The sequence below is a fragment of the Rhyacophila brunnea genome, unplaced genomic scaffold (assembly GCF_057557595.1).
Source record: "Rhyacophila brunnea isolate RB1 unplaced genomic scaffold, BYU_Rbru_1.0 scaffold_12, whole genome shotgun sequence".
NCBI classification, from domain to species: Eukaryota; Metazoa; Arthropoda; class Insecta; order Trichoptera; family Rhyacophilidae; genus Rhyacophila; species Rhyacophila brunnea.
This window is the reverse complement of record NW_028232774.1, coordinates 8,161,093-8,181,981: the sequence shown is the minus strand read 5'-3', so window position 1 is coordinate 8,181,981 and position 20,889 is coordinate 8,161,093. Positions and strand designations below refer to the sequence as shown.

At 34.1% G+C, this 20,889-nt stretch overlaps 1 protein-coding gene across 1 annotated transcript in view; it reads right to left on the bottom strand.

Annotated features, from left to right (window-relative positions):
- Positions 1-5,359: 5,359 nt before the first annotated feature.
- The window catches only part of LOC147077733 (protein Fe65 homolog), a 345,589-nt gene continuing 330,059 nt past the window's right edge, over positions 5,360-20,889 (bottom strand). The window contains exons 4-13 of the mRNA XM_085960728.1: positions 17,138-17,200; positions 16,059-16,372; positions 14,664-14,859; positions 13,218-13,410; positions 12,536-12,663; positions 9,567-9,766; positions 8,623-8,825; positions 7,616-7,792; positions 6,453-6,719; positions 5,360-5,851 (exon numbers count right to left, since the gene is read on the bottom strand). Coding sequence (XP_085816854.1) covers positions 6,510-6,719; positions 7,616-7,792; positions 8,623-8,825; positions 9,567-9,766; positions 12,536-12,663; positions 13,218-13,410; positions 14,664-14,859; positions 16,059-16,372; positions 17,138-17,200 — 1,684 coding nt within the window. The 3' untranslated portion in view covers positions 5,360-5,851; positions 6,453-6,509. The remainder of the gene's footprint in view (positions 5,852-6,452; positions 6,720-7,615; positions 7,793-8,622; positions 8,826-9,566; positions 9,767-12,535; positions 12,664-13,217; positions 13,411-14,663; positions 14,860-16,058; positions 16,373-17,137; positions 17,201-20,889) is intronic.

The following is a 20,889-nucleotide window of genomic DNA, read 5'->3' as shown; positions in this document are numbered from 1 at the left end:
TTTTTAAGTGTATTCATAATCTATAACAATAAAAACATTATACACTCTTTGAAGACTACATTTAAAAAAAGAATATTAATATAATATAAAGCCATTTCAGGTAACTTTGACCAATTGATCTAACTCTGGCCTCTGTGTGGATGTTTTTTTAGAATAATACATGATTGAAGTGTATCTCCGTTATGAACTTCATAATAAACTTATATGAATGAATGATTTAGGACAAAGTTAGACTGACAGGTAAAAGTTACCCGAATGGATGTTAAATAAAATATTTAAAAAAATAAAAAAATTGAGAAATTAATTTTAAAATTAAGTGTATGTCTTTCGATAATTGGATGGATTTTTGTGCTGTGTGAACTTTGCAGTGCTTGAATCTAATATGAACGCCTTATCATATATAGATGGGTTAGTTAGATAAATATTTATATAATAGTCTTTTGTACAGCTCTTTAGCCGACACGCGTCATGCACTGAAATTGCAAAAGGATGTAAAGCTGCCTATTTATCCACTACACTCAAAAAATTCTCTAACATAGTGGTCGGCAAACTTTTCAGAAATAGGTATCGTGATCGACTGCCTATAATTTTAACTCGTTATGTTTTCATGAAAAAAAAAATTATTTGTATTATGAGGTAAATTGAATAAATCGACTTATTATCGAGTTTTATTGTAAGTTCTACATTCTGTAAATGACATCTTGTCTTTTCGTGTAAAACATTTATATGTTTGAATCCTTATTGAAGGATTGATAGGTGTGCACTGATGTAAAAACTCCTCGCAACCATTTTTTTGAAACTCGAGTTATTTATTAAATTGTCTCTTGGACAGTTATTTTAGGTTCATGGCTTTTTTTTCTTCTCAATTCACCGTTAATGGAAACTTTGAATACATACTTTGTATAGGTGTATTGTATTTTCATGTTTTTAGATATTTTAGCAATAACAATAATGGTAGGTTTTGGGGTGACTCACACTTTCACCGGTGCAATTGTTAGAAAGACAATTTAATAAAATTGACAGTTAAATAATTTTTTGCCGAAATGAAATCAGAAAAACTAAATTTTGGATTTTTATCATACGCGATTAACCACTAAGCTATTACATCAACAGTTTGCCCACCACGGTTCAAATAGATGAGAAGAAAGAAATTTAAACTTATGTAGATTAGGAATAATATATAATATATATGTCTATTGTTTTCACACGTGCTTTAAGTTACAAGCAAAATATATAAATCAATTATTATGCAATATTTAAGATGGAGATCTAATATATTATGAGAGTAGGTGTGAGACAAAATATGTCGTCACCCCAGTTCTAACTTGTTATACGTATGATTTATTAGTATAAAATTAATCCAGCTTCAAGATTGAATCCAAATACATGCATAATAGCGCAGACTTAATAAGCCGATTGATAAAATATGGTAAAGCCTACTGAAAAGAGACTGAAACTACGTACATTTATTATATTTCCCTTAAAACAAGTTAAAAATGAGGTGATGTCATGTTTAAAAAAAGTATGCTTTTTTCAACAGGCATTGATTCATTGTTATTGAAATTATTCACAAAAAATGGCAACAAAATGTATTAAATAATATGATATAATATACTCATATTGTAAATTGGTGTGTATTCACTAAATGTGTAAAAAAATCATGATACCTAATATTAGAAGAATTAGGTAAAAGATATACTATCAAAAGAAAGAAATAATTGCTTGAAGCATTTACAGCCACCATTAAAAATTTATGAAACAATAGACAATCGAAGCGAAAGCAAAATAAAAATGTTTTTTTAAATTAGAGAGTAAGTACGTATCATGATTTTTAATATAATTTTAAAATTTTATTTATGGACCGCCTTACTATATGTGGTGGAGCGTATATATTATTTTAATGATCGTTTTATATTGGGTGTTTCTTTTGATGTAGCTCATAACTAAAGCAATTGGTGCATAGTAAAATGCCGTTCATTCGAAATCGACGGGCCAGAAAATCGAAAAAATATTCCAATTACGAAATATGAAATGTATGGCAAATAACTATTTTTTGTTCTATTTTGGTAATCGCCAGATTATTATTTGCAAAACTTTGAATTAACTGTGTTCGTATTAACAGGGTTATACTGTAAATCAATAAATTACACTTTTCATGGTGGAGAATGCTCTAAATGGGTCATAAATGCAATTTTTTTAGAAATGATATTTGTCATTGAGTCCCATCTTTTCTTGTTCTATAAACATAATGAACATGTAAATAGGTTGAGCAAGTGGCTGACATCCATTTCTCGTAAAAACAAAATCTGTCAATACAAACCTCCACTCTGTAGAGGCCCATATGATCGGACATGGTCGAAAGAAAGAAAGAAAAGAAAAATAATTTTCAAATTGTCGTCGTAAATTTATATTTCATAAATAAACCCCAAGATGATATATAAATACTTAATTTCTTTATCTAGCGCACCGGCAAAGGCCTTATTTAACGAACACACAATCCAAGGCAAAGATATTTCATGTATATTTTCTGATATTCAAACGATAGACCATGAGAGCCATATTTGGAACCAAGAATAAAGATGGTGAGTGGCACGTACGTCACAATGACGAAATCCAGACGAAATTTGGGGAACATAACATAATCCAAATTAACAACTAAAACAGGCTGGTCATGTCCTTGAGAAGACCAGAAGAAGAAAGTTTTTGATGCAAAGTCATCATCATGGGTGGAGAAATATTGGAAGACCCAAATAGTATTTTAAGGTTAGATTAGTTCAAAAATGCCTTCACTAATCAAAAGTAAATTACAATATACGGAAAAACAATAAGAATAATTGAAATTGATATTTAAAATTCTTCTATGATATATAAATTTAATATACATAGTGGCATAAAGCAAAAATAATATATGAAATACAGCAAACACAAAATAAATATGGGTATATATTATTATATAATATATATACATGTCGATATCAAACACATTCATTATAATATGACAACACATTGAACATTCATAATCCACACTATCACACATCATTAAAAGGTTTTAAAGTTATAATTTTTTTTTTGACTATTCGTAAAAGAAAATGCGAAGCTTTAGTAGGTATAGTAGTTTTCAACAATATGGGTCCCGCGTCATACAATAAATTTGTGTAAATAAACATTTCTCCCGTCCGCTCTCCGAGACTATTTAATTGTTTATCTTCACACTCTATGAATCCCTGCAACCAGCAAAACTTACTTACTAATGTACAATATCTAAGTGGCAATAATAATATCATTAATATTAAAAAACACTCCGATAGTATATTAATTTATATTTTTATTAGGATGTGCTGAAGTAAACACAATTAATTATTTGTATTATAAAATAGGAATTATAATGGTTTAACGTTGGTAAATACATTAGTAATGTTAACGTTACAAGTGAATTCATAATAGAAAGGCATCGAAAAAACAAAGCAAATTTTTTAATATTTTACCCACACAAATTTATGTGGGTCTGATCAAATTAATTGAAAAATACAATAACCGACATTGACAAGTGTGATTTCTTAATACAAATAAATTTAATAAAAATTAGATACAGTTTTGTCTGTTGAAACAACTATGTTCACTTCAAAGCAGAACATAATAATATTATTATGTTCATATTATGAACGTTTCATAGAGTAGATACTTATTTAAATAAAGAATGGGAATTACCGCTTTAAAAAAAAATATTTAAAATTCTGCTCTAGTGATACTTGAACAATTTTTAAAAAAATGGATGCATTTAGATTATTTTAATAACGTATTTACCAATGTTAAAAGTTCTTTATGGCCAAATAGTAAGCATTAAGATTATTTTGAAGTACGTAATTATTACAGTGTTTTCACAACTTTCTCAGTATATCTGTGAAGAAAATAATTGGTGACTAATAAAAAAAAAGACAGAATAAATACTTTGGTATGTACAATGTGAATTAAAATTAAGTTTTGGTAATACTCTAATAATTATTAGATTTAATAAAAACATAAGACTAATCTAAAAACAATAATCCAAATAAGCGCAATACATGCCAAATAGGGCGTAATATTAATTTAGTACAGTAACTTTTCTTATCATTCCAAAATGTCAATATCGTAAAACATCACTTACTAGATGACTTCAAACTCCTACTTAGTCTATTTTAATTACATACAAAATCCTAAAACAGGATATGTGTAGTACAGCTTATAATATTCAAACAAGCAACACATTTAAAATCATCATATCATTGCTAACCACACAGACTTACGATTATTTTATATATTAATTTGTTTATAGTTTTGTGATACAAATACTAATTTATATTTATTTTTAATTATTATCTTACTTTTTAACAAAAGCTTCACCAAGGATTATAATATCATCAGCTGTCGAAGAAACGTATTTATTGAAGTAATGTTGTTTTCTCGACACGAAAGGGTACAAGAGAAAAGCTCTCTTCACAACAATCCGATCAAAAGCGCTCTCCGTTTATTTTTATTTTGACAGAAATCAAACCGCAAGTTGATTAATAACACGTGTGTGTAATGATGTGACGACATCTCTTTATCATTACTTTTGTATCATTCCATTTTTAAAAAAAGTTATCTAAATAAATTGGTACACTCAAACACGTTCCTTATTTGAAAACGTATGGAGGGTGGACAATATTATTTTCTCAGCTATAAACACCTGCAAACTAGAGTTTAATGCGTGATTTATACATAAAATCACCAAACATTCAAACACTGACAAATAGTTTGCCGGTGTTTCTAACAAGATAAGTTTAAATTTTGTGTCTAATAAAATCCAAAATTACGTTCCCAATACCAATTCTGCACAATGAACTAAACTTTACTACTGCTGTCAAAAGCATTTGATACGGCATTATTTTATAGTAAAAGAATTTTACCTGAAATATACGCAGTTAAAATGATGTGTTTCGGCGTATGAAAAGACAATGACGTGTTTGGGCGAATTTTCGTAGGCTGTAATGTTATTTTTGAAATCAACAATAAAAGAGTAAGGTGGGAGCTTACGGCAACATTATTGAGAAACATCTAAAATGGCCACACTAGTGTATTCCAAAATGGCGACTATTAAGAATTTATAAAACTAATTTGTGTTTATGAAATGTAAACATTAAAATATATAAATGTATACATATTTCATTAAAAATCAGCTGTATTCATCACAAAAGAAAATTGCGTTTTGCGTTAAAAAAAGCGTTTTGCATATTATAAACATTCTCAAGTAGTTATTTGTAAATGCTTCTTGAATTAAAACAGAATAAATTATGAATCTGTTGAAAAAATTTTCAAGAAATTTACTGAAATAAAAATAGATTTGAAAATTTTTAATTCAAAAATAAATTCTTTAATAGTAGCAACAGTGTTGCAAACTGTATTCAAGTTAGAATTGTGTCATCTTTTAAATTGGTTAGATGTAAAATGCGGCCATCTTGGAATTAATGTGCAACATATATTATTTTCGGTGCCTTTCGATAAATGATTGAGCCACCCACGCTACATTAGCATGTACAGCACAGTTGTACGTATAGTTGTGAGTATCACACATGCTGTACAACATTTATGACTAGGTTGATCAGCAATGCAGATGGGTCGCATTAATTACATACTGAAAGCAGGAGAGTAAGGGCGGGTACATAATTTTGGTAAACGGGTGAAATTGAGATAGTGGTATGAGCTACGTTTGAGGTTAAGTCAAATTGCGGTGGGCGGGAAACCGGCGAAATTCCAGCGTCGGGCTGAGGAGAGAGCGCAGATTGTCGCTATGGTAGTGCGCCACCGGCGACTGGAGATGCCGGTGCGGAATCACCTGGAATACAAATACCCTATTTTCAATCGTCAAGAATATGGAACTGAGATTTACAATTGAAATATTCAATTAATTCCAAAGATCAACGAAAACCTTATATACAGAGCTTATAAATATATAATTAAAGCCGTAAAAATGAATATACCATATACACCTGAAGATTTATGGTGGTATATCACTATAGCCATTAGCAATTTTGAATTGCAGATAAATTTATATCAATTTTAATAAACGTGCTGAGATTAATTTGCAAATGCCATTCGGAGATAAAACACATTATATTAATTGAACGTAGTTATGCAGAATGTAGCCAGTCCACAATAATGTCGAGCTGAGATAATGGCACTTTAGCAACAAGATGATATTAAAAATGTAAAATTGTAAATAGTATTTTATTTCAAGAATAATTTTTTTGCGGCTTGGCTATTTTCAGCAGAACGTAGAGAAAACCTTCTCGCATCTGAACTATATATCATATCTCATTGTTTTTATTTTTTGTGGACTGGCTACTTTCTGCATAATTATGTCCAATTAGACATGACATATGTGATAATATAATATAATAATACTATCATTTATAATGCAAAAGAATGTTAAAGACCTCTGTCACCTCTCTGTCGTTGAGCAAGAAAGGCAGCGGCAGATGTGGCGCCTCGTCTCAGGAGGCTCTTCGAGAGGTCAGCGACCCCACAAGGGACTTGAGGGTGGCTCCCAGCCCCGCGGAGGTGGCGGACAGGCCCGATAGCCCTGACAGTCCCGACACTGCCGAGCTGGAGCCCAGGGAGCGCGAACCGGAAGCGGGAGCTCCTACACGGCTCGCGGCTGATGCCCCGCCTGGGTGAGCGTCAAGGCATTTCTGGTAACGTAGCTGTAGACACACAAATTGCATGGATTCAATTTAATATATAGGTAGGTATATTGTAAAGGTTAGCTAAGACACTTTGATTATTTTTTCTCTAAAAGTGTATGTAGGTCATGGCCTCCACATCCTGAAGTGGGCCCCCAGGCCACGATGTTTGGCGGGACCTCCAATCTATCGCTAAGGTTCAGGGCAGTGTTCCATAAATGGTATTCTGTGGAGCTCCAGGGTTCCGTGTAAAATAAAGGATATTTTGTGATTTTTTTAGGGATTTTTAAATAAATCCACATTGTCGGCACTCGGCATCATATTATGAAGCATTGATCGCGACCCCCTTTTCTGATAGCCAAGTAACATGCGACCCTTCACATATTTATATATGCCATAATAGTCAGAACTAAAAATAATTATTAAACTAAAATCCACTTGTGAAATAGCGCAGCAGGCAACTTTATTTACTATTAGAGCAAATTTGTGGTGTGTTTATCTCACTTAACTGGTCGATCTGCCACGCCGTGCCCCTCCTAAGCCCGGGCCCATAAACTAGAGCCCTGTCAGTCCCCCCCCCTTGTGGGGCCATGATGTAGGTACTATGATAAACTGAATCATGCTGCTAATCAGGGTTGGATTTATCTGTGAAGAGGCCTTGGGCTGATACATACATATCGGTGGCTCAAAAGAACTATTATCTATTAATACATTACCTTTGGCAGGACCTAGGTGCCATGTAACGGGTGTAGTACATTAGGATCATGGGCGTTATAATTAATTTAATATTTTAGACACTATTGATATTAGACATAGATAATCAATGTCGATTAACGGTGTTGTGCAATGATCTAACCTCACCAATAGAAATTTCGGGTATAATAATATTATGTATATTGAGAGATATTGTTAGGTACCTTGCATGCGGCCTCAATAGTCTTGCAAAGTGCCCCGCTGGAAGGTTCACAGTGGAAAATGTGGGCGACGAAAAGATCCTGAGCCGTATGCATAATAAAGGCGCACCGCCTCACGTCCCTGCCGATGCCCAGGAATGACAGATACCGGACACGGCATTCTGTTACCACTGTATCATCCTGAAAATAAATAACAGTAATCATGTTAGAAGTACTCAAAACTTTGATGATATCAATTTTTCAGGTGGTTAGGCTATATAAATACATAATTTAACACCTCAGATATTTGAAAAAAATACGACGCCTGTCGGGATGGTCGTATTGTTTTTCCAAATGTGATTTTTTCTAGTAAGTATATATGTTCAATATATGGAAAATTACATTCTCAAATCTTGTGAATTATTCGTTGAATAATAGAAATGTTTTATTAAAAATATTATGTTTTACCTTTCACTATGAATAGGAGGATTTGGGCTCTACAGATTGTAAGTTATATAAATGGATTTGTTTGCGAGGAATAGTTCTTAGCCATTTATCCCACTTGCTCAAGATCAGTGATTTTCAAAAATTGTTTCATGGCATCCATGGTGAAAAAATTAAAGAGAATCAAACTGGACACACTTTTTCTCATTTTTCGTTACATCTTGAAATTTTAATGATATTTGAATTCAATCACAGTTACCACGGAAAACCTAGTTTAGAAAAGGTAAGTCATTGCACTTGGAATGATGGCTTGAAGAAAGATTACCTTTTGCATGATCTCGCATCTTCTCAAGTCATACCTACCAGTATCCCGTATCTTCACAGTACACACGTATCATACACTCATTGGATGATATTTAGCGACCTTACAGGATGCCGGAATCCGGTTGACTTTAAGAGCAAGCAAGCCAGGTTCAATTCTCTTTTATCAAACTGGAGTTGAGGACAATCATCGAAGATATAAAAACTGTTTTGCCAGTAGATAATAAAAGATATCAAATTAATCAAAAATGATTCGTTTCACTCACAGTCTGTTGAAGAATCGAAATCATAGAGGGTGCAACTGCGACATTGACAGCCTTCCACATGTCCCGGGGGACGGTTGCAGACATAAGGTCGATGGCGTCGTTGAGTACTTCCATTCCTGTTGCGTTCACCACCTCTGTGCTGCCCAGGTACACTGCTCGGAGGACCTTCTTCGGCTCTTCCATCGGAGTGGGGAACGATTGAGCTGTCAATGACAATGTTGGAATTTTGTTAAAAATAATATTGTGTGCCTGTTTCATTTTTATATCATTATTTTTTTCTGTATTTACTTTTGATTTTACATTTTAACACTACAATAGGCCATGTGGCCCAGTGACAGTAGCGTAGTGAAACAGTAGAATAGTTAGTAATATAAGAGAAACATTCACAAACACGAAGACTTGAGGAGCCTTTGGGTGAAAGGCCAGCGCCTTATGCACTGGACTACGAGGGCCGTCATGCATAACGCTAACCATTCTTTATGAGAAATGTATGTAGTCATGTTCGTATCCTCAAGTCTCCTTCGATTAGTCTAAATAGTTCACCAAGAGTAGACATTGAGAACAAAAGTTATTAAAAACATAAATTTATCTCTTATTATATCAATTTATTATTGTTATACCGCGTTGTCACGTGGCAATTTTTGTCATTCAATTGTCTGTTGAATGTTGAACAAGAAATCGAAGGGAATATTCCCACGTATCGATTTAAGTTGAACTGATAGTCATCAAGATGGCGTCAAGTGAAACAAACAAGTTTGACTTACCGATGCGAGTTGTTATCACCTCGGCAAGGGCCTCAACTTTATTCAATGCAACTTACAAGTTGATCAACTTTGTTGAAATATGGTTCCCACTTATCAATTGATTTTCAGTCATTCAACATACAGTTGAATCGATAAATACTTGATTTAATCAATTTCTGTGTTGTCTATGGAGTAATTTACCTGGCATGGGTTTGGGACGTCTCTGCTCAGTAGGCAGATTGGTGGGGCGCGCGGGGGGTCCCTGGAGGGAGCGCTCAATCATGATGCGCTTGCAGATATCGCGCAGCGTGTTGGCGATGGTGCGCGCCGGCATGTCGCAGCGGAACACGTGACACATGTGTCGCCGGGTCAGGCGGTCTCGCGCAACATACGCAAAGTCCCTGTTTGAAAAGGATTTTATTTTGAAATAGTGATATTTATTTGAGGAAGAATATTACATATGTGTTCGCAATTTATGGTTGTAAACAACGGCTTCTATAGTCAAGCGGCAGCACGAAACTGAGAATTTTGATCATAGTGCTAGTTATTAGTTATGTTTCGAAAGCAATATGGTAAATTATTTGTAGAAAATGATAATATGTTAACTAATACAAACGAAAAATGCAATTAAAAATGTTCATTGACTGCAAACTGCATTCGAAGTTAACCGGTTGTATGCCTTCAGCGAGATTTCTTGCTCTATGAGGCCACGATCGACAGGCTGCACATACAAATTTTGCAAGTTATCTCATTCGACTTTAAATTCAAATTACTAGCCACTGTCGATTGATTTGCAAAAAATTAAACACACAGTGATATCTGTTTGAATAGTTATGAAATCCTAAGCCACAAATTATCGATATTACAGCGATTTTAGTAAGAGCTTCGCTCTACATACAATGTGTGTTGTTAAAAATCTGTGACTTGTCAGATACTGCCATAGTAATATTGTAAAGCATAGAAAAGATTAAGCAATAACTAGCACTATCATTGGAAGTGCAATTTAGAGCCACGGCCTGACTATAAACTGCCTTGAGTAGTTGTAAAGGAATGTACTAGGAACGGCATTTTTCTACACAGATTTCAATACAGAGTTGGCATGCTGTTTGTTTCATGTTACTAGGGTAATACAAGGAATCAGAATTGTCAAATAAGATAATATATTGGCGATATATCTCATAAGATTTTTTGTTATTCCGACAATCAAGTATTGGTAATTGAAGAGTGCAAAATGATAATCGTTTTCTTCTCTTGCTCTCCGCCCCATTTTGTGTGCACCCTACCCTTATAGGCTCGTTGATTTTCAAATTTTTTCGACAATATGGTTTTTGCACTGTCTATGACTAACATAACAATAACACAAATGCACACAATTCATGTGATATGATGTAACGCCATCTATAAAAGGTAAGAATCGTGGGTATGCTTTTTAAAACAGTACAACAGATAGTGTTTTAGTGGTCAAATTATCAATCTCTTGCATGTGGACCAGATGATACGTACTGTAACATTATAAACCGGGATAAAAAGATAAACCGGGAGGGATCTCTGAACCCATCGTTAAACTAGGAGAATCCTGGTCAAATCGCGACATATGGAGAGCCTAAGTATAGTGGTTAATTCCTGATAAGGGTATCAGTAGGACGTCATGTCATGATTACTCATTTCCACAGTTTACAAGACAGGAATTATAATTTCAACTATACATATTGTAACAATTCTTTTAAAACTAAAAATACTGCTTATTGAAAATGACATAGTCTACCCAGAGTTATGTTATATTATAGAAACCTTTATACGTAATATGTGTAATCATAAAAATCATACATACCTTTCTCTGCAAGACGTGTATATGGAATCCGATGTTAGGTATTAGAGTGCAGCAAAAAAGAACATATTTGTTAGTTAGTACAGCACAATTTCACCCCCGTTATCACACCACAAATGCCATGTTAGTAACTAAAGAAAAGTTAAGAGAAAATTTAAAGCAATTACTACAATTTACTATATTAATAACACCATAATGTTAAGAATAAAAAGTTCAATCTTAAAATTACAGTCCTCCTGAGGAGTCGTTCATATATAATATCACACTGTAAGGGGGGGTCATTTATTTTGTAATGATTATCAAAAAAGGGGTAGGGGAGAGTTATAAAAAATGTGACACAAAACGAAATATTGACTCATTTTTAATGGGAGATGAGTTGAAAAATGTGACGCAATTTAAACAGGAGAATAAAGGATTTTGTAAATATATAGGGTCAAAATTACCAACCACTGTGTGATATCATTTATGGACAACCCCTAAAGTCCTCTTTAGTCATAAGCTCATTCAATAGCACGCAGACATATCGACACCTCCTACGCATAAGGCTGGAACTGCAAAATGGTACTTTTCAGTAGTATGATTTTAATAAATTTTAATGACACCACAATGTTAATTTTGAATACTGAAATCATATTTTTTTAGTTGATTGATATAATATCGTCACTGTTCTGGCGGAAGACACTAATTCGAAAAAATGACATATTGAGTTAGTACCAAAATGTTCCTTATTTCATATATTATATTGATTGAATTTTTATTTTTTCTTCGATTTTCATTGTTGTATCTTTAAAATTATTTAATAAAAGGCAATCAAGTCAAAATAGCCAAAAACGCAGTTACGGCCTTTTACGTAGGTGTCAATATTAAATTTAAATAATTGAGGTGCTGGATGTGAAAATGGGGTGTTCTGCTGTGACAGTGTTTTCAGAATTCTCAATTCCTTTTTTAACATCAAAATGTTTGAGCGTGTTTAGCATGCTCCACTTTTACCCAGTTCCTCAATTATTATGTTTATTACTGAGCTCAACTTCTCTCACTAAGAATTTTTCACAAGTATATCAATTAAAGAATTAAATATTTTTAAAGTCGTCAAATAAAACTTATTTTTAAATATATACGGAGTGTATCAGTTTACCACCGAGATGATTCGTTTACTAAGATCATGGTTGATTTACATTCGTTTATAGGGAATCATTTAATATATTATTTGGTATTTCACCTCAGCATTAATGCGAAATACATCTTCAAAATACGGCTGCATTTTATATACATGCGTTAAACGCACATGTAAAATTGACTACAATAATATTAGTTCATTGGATGATAAGTTAGACGGTCTAACCTTCCATTATCTCTGCCAACGCCCCACACACGTATAGTGTGAATCGGTTGAGTGTGAAGAGTTGTGAGATTCTCGGGGTCCATCAGCTTCAGTGCCCCTTCATCTAAGTCCATGAATAAGTCCTTACCCTGGAAATTTAAAACCCATAATATAGTTTATACCAAGCTTAATTGGACATAAGAATCTCCATCATAATAAAACTTAACGATGTAATGGCATTCCAAGATTTTACTTTAGTAATAGAAAAATCATTTATACTGAAGCAATTAGGATATGTCTGTTGATACTTCATTACAAGAAAAATTGGCATATTATATAAGTAATTTAATAGCAGATTATAATTAATAATTGCATGTTTCATAATTCCTTCACAAGATGTCTTGTACTTGTTTTGTAGCAGTAGTGTTGATCAAATTAAATACATATTTTTCTTTGAAATCGGTTTCACACTGTAGTTGATTTTTGTAATTGTAATCAAATTTAGAACTGCTACTTTGTAACGCAAATCGTCAGCAGTATAATATAAGTCCATAAAAAAGTTTGTTGGCATGTCTCCTCTCATCTGTAGAGATAGGTAGACTATTGAGTGAAGGAATACTCATTGGCTATGTTACTTGCAACTCGTAGTTTGTTTCGCGATGGTCAGAAAGCAGATTAAAAAAGATTTAATTGATTTCCTTACATCTCCCCACCGGCCCACGACATCGAGCAGATCATTCCTGCCGAGGCTGAGGTCAACAATGCATTTGTTGACAGCCCGGCTGCTTCTCTCGGGAGTGAGGTCCTCCTCAGCGATCTCCACCCAGCCCAGGGAGCGGACGAAGAATCTGATGGCGCGGGCGTCGGGTTCTGGCCTCGCCGGGTAGCTGCGACGCCTGACAAAATGATTTTTAACATTATTTACTGACAAGATTTTACAGTAGATTCACAATTATCATTATCTCGACTACGTTTACCGCAACCAAAAATAGTTACAACACAAAGTCAATTTTAATGTCATTTAATCTGTTAACTGAATTCCACAAACATGAAGAAATTAAAATGCCTTTAAAATAGTGTTAATTTTTAAATCTACCATCTGAAATTTTAGATGGTCCAGTCAGCTTTGGTTATATTTATTGCAACAAAGGCCTAATAAAAATAGGAATATTGTTCTAAATTAAAAATACAATACAATGGAAGAATTTCATTTCATATTATGTAAACAGTATGTGGTTAGATGACAGGGATTCTTGGAGGTGCCATGTGGTGTCCATATACTCCAACTAAGGGATGGACATAGTCAAAGAAAGGGTTAGGTGCATTATTATGCAGTAACAAAGGGTGGAGGTAGGCTGTTAAGCCATAAATAGTGGTCATTAAACTTTATTAGTCATAAGTATTTGTTTTTATTGAACTAAAACTACAATTTACAGATGGTGTTAGTTAGTTTTTAAAAATCAATTGTATTTACATTGTATGTACATACCATAATAGTTTTGGTATACTTTGGGCATTACGACAAAATTGTGCACACTTTTCATTCATACTGTCTTATTTGTTTTATTGGATAAAGAATACGTCATATTACACTTACACTATATTATCTATTATGGCTTGGTTTTTGCAGGACTTAATTGAATTTTAAAAATTAACCAACACCATCTGTGAATAATTGTAGTCGTATTTCAATGAAAACAAAAATATATATGACTGACAAAGTTTAGTGTGCACTATTTATGGCTGATCTTAACAGCCTACCTCTATCCTTCATCAATGTTATTATGTATCATTAAAATCAATTCAATTGAGTATGGATTAAATACATAATGATTCCCTATAATTTTTTTTAACTTATGACCAAATTCTTGATTGGATTTAGCCACAATAGAATATTATGTTGTGAAACTTATTGGCACTTGGATAGTTTTCAATTTTAATTCACAGGTATCCATCTAATTTTTAAATGTAATGAATTAATTTTATTAGGGTGAATTTTGGAAACTTATGGCATTGAAATGAACTGGGGATAGTCTCCATAACCCCAAAGGTAAAGTACCCATTTAACGCAAGTATACATTCCAATGCACGATTTTGGGTAAAACCGTCAGCAAAAGACTGTGATAACAAAACATTATGTTCCACTTACTTGAAGGCGAGCTCCTCCCTCCGCTTCCTGTCGTCGCACTCGACGTCCAGGGCAGAGCTGGTTGTACTCCTGGTGACCGATGACGTCATCGGACCTTCCCTTCCGCACTCCGAGAGGTTTGTCGCGCTGCCCGCAGCCGGTGCCTCACGTTGGATCGTGCCGCTCTTTATGTGCCAGTAATATGGACCGTCATTGTCTAAAACAGATAATGTAAATCTTATTAATATATAAAATCACGGAGATGGAGTCTATTAACTTATTTGTATGGTGATTTTAGAATATTTTTAGCATGATTGAATGATTGTTAGGTAGTAACTTGAGTAAACTATTTATGTATTTTTTCTGTGTTGGCCAGCACTGAATAATTAATTGTGTGTAAATAAAATGAAAAAATGGCCTGGTTTTGACACTCATGCTTTGATTAGTTATTATACCTACTTTCATTTGCCATTTTACGCGATTTATCATGTAAATAACGATAATTCATTTGATGACAAAAAAAAATGAAGCTTGTAACAATCGTGTTATATTTTAGATTGGCACTGGCAAATAAATCTCAGCGCACAAGAGTGTGAATCTTGTTGCGAATGAACATGGAATCAGAAATGACTAGTAGCTAATTTAATCATTGACCTTAAAAACCTTGGCTCCATCTCCATAGCCTTTCTTCAACATCACTGTTTAAAATGAACCCTATTAATTTACATCAACCGATGATGATTTTATTTGATGATCCTATCAATTGACTGTATTTTTCATGGTTCACGGATTACATTTCGCCGTCTCACAGTTCACCGTGAGCTATCGTACAAGAAATATATGGCCGTATAACATTGAGATCAAAAAATGACGCGTTGTTCGTGAAGCATTGCAGACAGTAATATTCAAATTTTATTAGATTCCATTAATTTAATATTGATTGGTATCAAATATCTGATAATTACGAGCACCTGTTTTTGAATCATTCACAATTTTAAATAGATATATACGGTATGGTTGTGTTTCTAATTTAGGTACTTACCTAGGAACCAATTTTCTCCTGTTTTCCCTGGCGGCTTTTGTTGCGTATTCTTTTTTACACATATATTTGATCTCAATAGTATACGGCCAATTATTTCAGTGTTCACGGCGAAATATAATACAGCCAACTGCATACGTACAAATTTTCGGAGACGACTGTTCATAGGGAATATTTACCATGGTGGAGGAAGTGGCAGAGTTCCTGTTTCTGAAGCTGTAGATGCGTACTATTTTTTTTTTTAAATAAAACGGACTGAGGTGAAACTGATCAGTTGATAGTTGTATGTGATTCATTGATAAGTGATCATCAGGCCTGCGGTATCGTATGAAGAATCGCGTAAAAAGGCAATTAAAAGGATTACGACATGTTCTGACCTTCGTGTTTCTCCCAGCCAGGCGGCAGGGGCAACGCAGGCTCGATCTTCGCGGTGTTCACAAGGTGCTGCCTGTTGTGTTCGGGGGGCGACTGCTGCCTGGGGGGCCGCCGCCTGACAGGCACCGCGTACAGCTCGTCCCGGGGGCCCACGGCCGCCCTCTGCACCACGCACTCTCCATCCTCATCCGCGAGGGGATCCGCCTGGCCCTTCTCGGTCGCCGCGAGGTCCGCTAGAGTCTTTTCGCACGCCGGGGACGACCCGTCGACGTTGTCGCCGCCCCCCGGTTGCAAACCGAATTCTTTCTCATGGACGCTGCGAATCAGAGAAAATGCGAGATATACTTACATTCACAAACGCTGGTTTTATTGCCAGATCGAAATCATAGAGGAAATATTATTATTGTTTAGTGTTGAGCAAATACCGAAATGATTATGTAGCGTCCCATTCAAGACAGTCCGCTGTGGGCCTTGGCACGAGCAATACGCATATTACACAGTCACACACAAGTCAAAATTAACATCTTTATTTTAAATCAACTCAAATAAATTGGTCACTCACGTCTCCTGCAAAAAACTCCCACAATGGTGACCCCGTCATGAATACGTGAACCCACTATTCCACTGAATATTTTATTCATAACGTCCACATCCTACTGTCAAGATCGACTAAATCAATATTATCACGGTAAGCCGTTTATTTGAAAAGGATACATGATTCATGAATTTTAAATACATATATAAAAAATAAGTGTAGAATAGTACCATTTATAAGATAATGGACAAAATAAAGTGTATAATATCAGTTTACTTAATCATATTAAGAAGAGACACGATTTCATCGAGACGGTGAAAAACAATAGCAATTAATAACCATCGATTACTCAAATATGAATGGTTAGTACTCTGAATGCTCTTATAAAATGTTAATTTTTTCGCAAAATTTCATATTAACATGAATTGGCATAAAATCTAAAATTGTCATTCCTCGGAGCTACGGAGGATTCTTGCATTCTGCACAGTGGTCAGCGAAAATGTTACAAGAAGAAGAAATTGATAATAAGATAAAAAAAAAACTTACATTTGTGGATCTGACTTTGCTGAGACGAGTGGAGAATCGGGGTTGCCATTTATACTGTCTCTCCTGAAACAAAGAAAGCGAATATTCAGTATAGCAATGAAAACACAGACGCGTATGTACCTAGATATTTAGAACATTTAGATATTATGTAGAACTAGTCACCTACTAACTGCATTTTTTCCCGCATTAGCTGTTAGCGCTCAGAGCGCCAACATGGCTTAATTACGGCGAATACGTACCAACATACTAATCACTTAATTAGCTCAACATTATCTACAATGGTACGTTGTTAAGTAATGTAAGAAGACAGGAAAGCACTTTTGGAATAGTGTGTATTGGATATAAGGGTATTAATTGCAAAGACCGTTACCACCAAGTTTATTTTTTTTTTGTTAAAAAAACTTGTTCACCGAATATTTTTCTACCATTTTGCGTCAAGTTTATTAGCTATCAAATCCAGTTAGTTTCAATGTCGGTTTCACCCCTCGATGACCAACAAAAATATGGTTACATTACAAATTTGTCTTGATTTATCTATCTGTCTGTAACGCATAAATAGAGCACCCACGTTGCATCCATCTCACTCACGTTGTCATGAACCCATATGCACTTCGCTCACACGTATTGGTATTCAAATCGACGTGTTCTTTAGCTATGATTATTGTGACCCTATATTGCTTTGCTTTTTATATAAAAATAATATTATTGTTAATGTTGACAGCCTGCTGGCACTGTCGCCTGGTGATTTTAAACTAGTTTTCTAATAATTAGAACGTCTTTAGATTATTCAATTTCGTTATTTACATATTGTCAAATTAATACAGTGCGCGCCAAAGCAAATAATATTCTAATCATCCTTATCTTTATCATACAAAAAGTCTAGGAACATCTCGGAATAAAATATATGGAGGTGGCTGACATTATAATTAGGTATATAGTAGGTATTCGCATATTAAATAATTTTAGCATCGGAATCACAACCTGATGTGTTGTGTGTGTATTGGTCGTCTTTATTCCCTATGTCTACCACAAACTTCCTCGACTGACTAAGCCTCAGGGATACTGTGTCAACTTCTACACAGTTCAATCTTCTCAGTTTTGTTATCCTGAGCCTTCTTTTGCTTTCCGGTTTATTGAAGAGGAGTATCTTGGATAGTGTTATCCATTCCTATTTATGTATTGAGGTATTCTAATTGTTACAATAAGCTAGCCGTCTAAACTGACAAAACACTCGGTTAAAAGTAAACAGCCAAGAGAGGTGCTGTTAAAACATGGTACTTTTGACAGTTAAGATGGTAAACTTATTGTAACAATTAACCACCTCAAACATACATATGATAAACTACCCTCGATAGTGGCGGATAGTAGCCTTGTGTATAGAATATATGGACTGAGATATTGCGAGCAAAATACTACCTACTTTTATAATATGTGAGTAGGTGTGTGCTGATAATATTAGTGGTTCTGCCAATTTAAATTCAAATTTATTTATTTTATATACCTATATTAAAGTTGTTAGTTACAGGGATTTTTTTTTTTGAAAAAATACGCATTTTTTTTTGATTTACCTAGGTTTAATTTAATATGTATTGTATAATTGGTTTGAACTGTTTCGAGGCTCCATTTTAAATTCATTTGCGTCAAAGAAAATCGCCGCTGAAAACAGCAACATAGATTGGCTCCTACGAAATTGGATGTTCATAGTATGCGATCTAAATAAGAGTGCCCAAATTAAAGCAATTGAAAAGTAATCATACGCAATATTTTATTATGTATTTACTACTAAATAATATGTAATAATTATTATTGGCCGCGATCGCATTGTATTCGTAAGGTCGGTCACCTGTTGGTTATTATTTATTTTACCATTATGCGACCAGCTGACGTTAGTTGGTGGTGAAGCTATTTTACCAGTTCAAACCAATGACATATTAAATGGACGACTCACTTCATATCGGCGCGCACGAGAAATTGTGGATGAAAGTCATTCACAGATGTATAGGTAGACGTCACGTGACCATATGACGTATCCATTTCCATTATGCGATACAAGCTTCGAGAATTTATAGTAATATAACCTTTATTGTAATGGCGTATTAGTGTCATTACTCATTGCGTTAGAAACAGATTCTAGGTTACTTACGACTTCTCGGAGATTAGACGTTGTAGATTGTATGGGCAGACCCAGCGGTGTCGCCAGACCGCTTGCAAGCAGAATGTTCATTTGAGCGTAGGATACCGATATTAAAATATGAATTTCGCCATCCGGCAGACCCGACACAAAGTGAGTGTCATTTTATTTTCCAGATGCTTCGTCCATATTAATGTCATTGGTTCAAACAGAAAGATTCTCAAATATTTTTATTGAATTTCTGAATAAAGAAAATATTAGATACTTATTCAATATTTTAAAATAAATCGCCTGTAGTATAATAAATATTATAATATTTAGGAGATGCGATTGTTGTCTCTATTCTAAATTGAGTAGGTAGTTAGGTTTCATAATAATGTAAAAAAATATAACAAGTTTTTATAAAATTATCCTTATATCGAAACTAACAAGTTGAAAAGTTTCTAAGCGTAAAGAAATTCATACAATGTCGGTACATTTTGCAAATTCCATCAGTTTTAGTCCAATACCAAGAGCAACGGATTAGGGATTGAAAAAATGGCAATTTAAACTGATAAGTCCACAATATGCTATGGCCATAAATATGTACCATCATATTCTTTGTTCAGTTTCACACAATATTATAATCTAATGAATGATCTATCTTCCAAAATCCGCTAAAGACATTCGAAAAAAAAATAAAAACGTAAATGCCGATATGTCTAATAATTATATTTTATTTTATTGCAATGAAATGGATATTCAGTTCTTATTCTAAAACAAAATAATATGTACCTACCTATTTACAATGGGGGAAAAGAAACTAACGCTTAAGCTTCCATTTACGTTTCCCAACCAACAAATTTACCAACCACAAATATAGATTTGTGGACTTATCGGTATTTGAAAACAGACGCATCAATAAAATTAACTTATTATAATCCTGAGATTGAAAATTCTGTCAGGTATTGCGACCCCTAGTTGTTATAAAAGGCCAGTAAAGAAAAAATAAACGATCCATTAGCATATTTTAATAATTGAATATTGGTGTCTGCTATTGGTATTACTATGGTTGGTACAACTATAATAAAATAACAAAATGTTTGATATGCAGAGTTATTTGTGATGGTTGACCGATTGCATGTTGCGGAGACAATCACCTGCACTGTTTGATTTGGAATTAGTACCTATAACCATAATGTTTACTATTATTAGTGTCCGAGCTGGAGGGAGCATTAACTCATCCATTTATATTTTGCTACTCAATAATTTATTTATTTTTGTCTTCCTACTGTTGAGAGTGTTGAGTATCGTGGATACTTTTAAATATTCTAGTTAATATATCCCTACGGCGATTAGGGCTATAGCTAAAACAAAATTTAACATACAGTAATATCGGCAGGATTGTAAGATAAAAAATTCACTTTCAAGGTAGGGGATGGTTCTTTATGCCCCCTAGCTACGGCCATACCAGTGATTCTTGCATTCTGATTCCCAGCTTGTTGTAGGTGTTGAGAGGACCGTAGCATAGAATAAGAAATAATTCGTGGACACCCCTCTTCCACGATGACATTCGATACTTTTAATGACTATGCGTCTTTCTAAACTATCGTTTTTTCTTCTGGCTTATAGAGCCTGTCCT